This window comes from Hyalella azteca, unplaced genomic scaffold (assembly GCF_000764305.2).
Source record: "Hyalella azteca isolate HAZT.00-mixed unplaced genomic scaffold, Hazt_2.0.2 contig104, whole genome shotgun sequence".
Taxonomy (NCBI): Eukaryota; Metazoa; Arthropoda; class Malacostraca; order Amphipoda; family Hyalellidae; genus Hyalella; species Hyalella azteca.
The window spans coordinates 78,816-82,861 of record NW_025930465.1 but is presented as its reverse complement, the minus strand read 5'-3'; the positions used below and the strand labels follow the sequence as shown (position 1 = coordinate 82,861).

The 4,046-nt window shown below is 38.6% G+C and overlaps 1 protein-coding gene across 1 annotated transcript; it reads right to left on the bottom strand.

Moving 5' to 3' along the window:
* Positions 1-1,317: 1,317 nt before the first annotated feature.
* On the bottom strand, positions 1,318-3,799 carry LOC108676524 (39S ribosomal protein L27, mitochondrial). Its single transcript, XM_018164605.2, has 3 exons — positions 3,591-3,799; positions 2,959-3,128; positions 1,318-1,899 (listed from the first exon to the last, which is right to left on the bottom strand). The coding sequence occupies exons 1-3, from the start codon at positions 3,670-3,672 to the stop codon at positions 1,690-1,692; spliced, it is 462 nt and encodes a 153-aa protein (XP_018020094.1). The 5' UTR covers positions 3,673-3,799; the 3' UTR covers positions 1,318-1,689.
* Positions 3,800-4,046: the final 247 nt, after the last annotated feature.

Below are 4,046 nucleotides of genomic sequence, written 5' to 3'. Positions count from 1 at the left end.
CCTTCTTGCCGTGACAATATAGTGGTTGTTAATTGTTATATATCTTTTCAAATCATTTTAGACGATTCTAATAGCCTCTCCTAGTACAGCACACTCTGAGCAAACGCGCTTTTCGCATTATTTTTGTCACATGCCAGCATATCGAGGGGAGAGAACGATAAATATGTGGACCATCACTCAACGCGATCGCACATGTCAACTATGCATTACATGTGGGACAACCGGCTTTAATTAATGGGAAATTTGATAATCTAAGGGCTGCATCAAAAGTCTGTACACCATGGACAGGTGACCCAGTGTTTAAAGTTCAGAGTACCATGAGCGGCATTCAGTTGCGGGTTTGATCCCAGCTTATTGTGACAGTTCTGGTCAAAATTGGCGAAGAGGCCGGCCGTGCGCTTAAGCACAGTACAGTCGCTACTGGAGCAATTAGTTTATTGTTCGAGATCCGCCACAAGCTGTGAAAAGTTCTGCGACGTTTAGAATCGGCGACAGGCGTAATGGTCTAATATTCTACGTTGATACCGCTATTATCATTATCGTATGTGCCTACTGTAAGCTGTGACTTAGCTTATTGAGCAGCAAGTGAGCTATTAGTTTTATGCCAAGAAGAATCAAATATTTCCTACAAGAAAAAGCACATGAATGCCCTGGAACTTCAGCTCAACTAGTGCAAATGAATAACCAATCGTTCCAGTACGCAACTGACGCAACAAACCGTCCTCTGCCTCGCAATCTTAATAATTTCAGGGCTTTGAGTCCGGTGAATGAAAAGCGAGCGTGTTCTCATCTCCATCCTAAAATGAACTCCAAAAACTAACACTCGTTTTGAAATTTAAATTAATTTTTATTTTGAAATCCTACTCGTACTTGAATTACCTATGAACCGGCTTATTTAATCCATCCTTTCTTGAGCTAAGTTATGGCATAGATTTGTGGACAGTGCTTGAATGAGATGAATAAATATGACGATGGTCCCGTCTGCGAAGTAAGCGCAAAAAACTACTGTTTGAATTTTCCAACGGATACAAAATGAATAATAATTTGCAGCCAGCGACCAAACTTTTATCCCTAATTATCAAATATAAGTCGCAAAAATCACAATAGAAGTAGAGACATGATGTAAGAATGAGGTCCTACACAGGCATAGCAACGATTAGTTTGGAAAAGTTCATCACAATACAGTATCACAACCATCATTTTTTGCTACATTGTACTACATTGGCAGTAATATAATATCTACACGTAAAATAATATTCAAAGAAAACATTCAGGGAGAAATAAGACAAAATTAGGTGCACCCTTGATTTATGAATAAGGCATAATTTCTTTTGGAGCTCCTCAAGTTACTTTGTACAAATAACTCCGTCACTTTACTGCGAATATGATTCATAACAAAATAAGTTCATTATGACACATCGATGATTTCCAGCAACTTAAAAACACAATGAAAAATAACATGAAGAATGGCATTTGCATGTTTTGTTTACATTCTGCCAGATTGCTAATTGCTACTTGAGAGCTTGATAACAGATAGGAACGCAGCAATTGTTCTGTTAATTTCATCAATCGGTTAAAAAAAAGACAACGTACGTTTTCTATCGAGAAACAAAATTGGACGAGGTTGGTTAGAAATGCAAAAACATGAGTCCCGAAGCACAACGAGTGATATCATTTTCATCATTCATTTCAATATTGCTCGACGAGTTTGAATTTATTAGGCATCGGTATAGGTATAACATGGAGGTAATTTTTATAGATAGGGACTTGGCTGTCTTTGAATTGGCCGTAAAATCTTTTGATGAAACTGTGGCTCCAGTTTGGGCAAACTTTCTCAGTGGTGACAAAGACGCGGCCGTGTTCCAGGGCGAACAGCGTGAAGTCGCGACCCACTCCAACCTGAACAGTAATGGGGACGAACACATACTGAAGGTTGAGCAAATTACCAGAGAACCGTATTATCCATATTTCAGCAAGATGGTGAATAACGCGTTAACTGGGCTCTTAATTCTTCGATAATATGAAAACTTGGAGTGATGCATGTATGATAAATGTTCCTTTATTCTCTAAGAACAACAATTCTCTTCATTGAACTAAGATCGAACGTACATTTAAGCTCAAGAGAATTAAACATCAGTCGATCATTGAAGGGTCGATCAAACTAGATTAGATATCGAAATTTCAGGAAAGCAGTAAAATATTGACTTAAATCCATTAAATACCTCAAAAGAAATAGAAGACTTCTGCAATAAAACATTTCGGTGTATTAAAGGGCTCTGAAATGATATCATGTGTAAGAATCATGCGGCATTACAACCGGGAAGAGAAGGGGTAAATCCGAACTTCATATTCGAATTTTATATTGTATAAGAACGTAAATTTAGGTTAATTTATAAATGATGACAGGAATTGGGATTTGGGATGACGGGATTTGGGATGACGGGATTTGGGATGACGGGATTTGGGATGACGGGATTTGGGATGACGGGATTCGGGATGACGGGATTTGGGATGACGGGATTTGGGATGACGGGATTCGGGATGACGGGATTTGGGATGACGGGATTTGGGATGACGGGATTTGGGATGACGGGATTTGGGATGACGGGACTCGGGATTACGGGATTCGGGATGACGGGACTCGGCATGACGGGATTCGGGATGACGGGACTCGGGATGACGGGACTCGGGATGACGGGATTCGGCATGACGGGATTCGGGATGACGGGATTCGGGATTCGGGATGACAGGATCCTCACAGTGAAAAGATTATCTGGCCTGCACAAAACTTGACAATCCTGCTAGTATTATAAATACATGTGAAACTCACATGAAGTTTAATTCAATCCTAACTTTTTATGCCTCTGCAACAGACTTAGGTGTGCGCCATGCAGGGAAGAAATAAAGTTAAAGGAATAACTTTTGAATTATTAATTTTCCAGCAATAATGGAGCTTACATTGAGGCCTGGGAAGTAGACAAGACCTCTCTGCGAGACGAGGCTGGTGCCAGAAGTGACGAAGGTGCTATCAGGAGTCTTGATGCCTCGGTAGCGGTAGTGCCCACGATGTGGCTTTAGGCGGCCAGGCTTAGTGCTTTTCTCACGACAACAAACTACTCCACTGAGACCTGCACAGCAGCGGTCAAACAGTAGAAATGAACATTTTTAAGCGGCAAGGTTTGGTGCTTTTCTCACAACAAACTACTCCACTGAGACCTGCACAGCAGCGGTCAAACAGTAGAAATGAACATTTTGTAACATTCGATTAATGAAGTTTTATGGCAGTAAGTAATGTGGCAAGTATTAATAATATATTTAAGAGCCAAGAAATAGAAATATTTTACAACCTGAACAAGAATATTAATCAGTTTTTATACAAGTCATCTTGGTTTAAATCAAAATGGTGTATCAAAATAAAAAAAAAACATGATGATAAGATTCTTAGGAGAAAAATTTATTCATTCAGACTGATTAGACAATTTTTTACAGCCAAAAATTGAATGGAAAAACTTGATGCTGTAAATGTATATGGAATTTCAGTTGCAGCACAACAAACAACTTACAAAGGACCTAAGTTTAGAAGCACTCACCAGCAAGCTTGGTTGCAGAGAATAATGTGGACGAATTGTTTGTGAATGACAGATAAAAAGGTTTTAATGATTTCAAAATCATTTTGGCAGGGCTGATGAATGAAATTTCCTGTTTGGTGTAGTCAATAAACAGAATATATTGGATCTGAACTTTTCTGGAGGTGAAAAAAGTGCAATAATGAATTAGTACATATTAATGACCTTTTCACATGGCCTGTAAAATATCAGCACATTCCTCAAAGTTAGCAAAAAGAAGCTGGTAAAATTGAAAATAGCTACTGATTAGTTGAGATATAATAATTAGTAGGTATTTCAGAATCATTTTCTTGGCCTCTTCATTCTCCAAAAACATGCCTACCTATAAATGTCTGACATGGATATTTTTAGCAATTTTATTCAGAGATCAACTGTAACGTGACAGAAATATTTTCAGTATTAGAGAAATTACTTTCAATG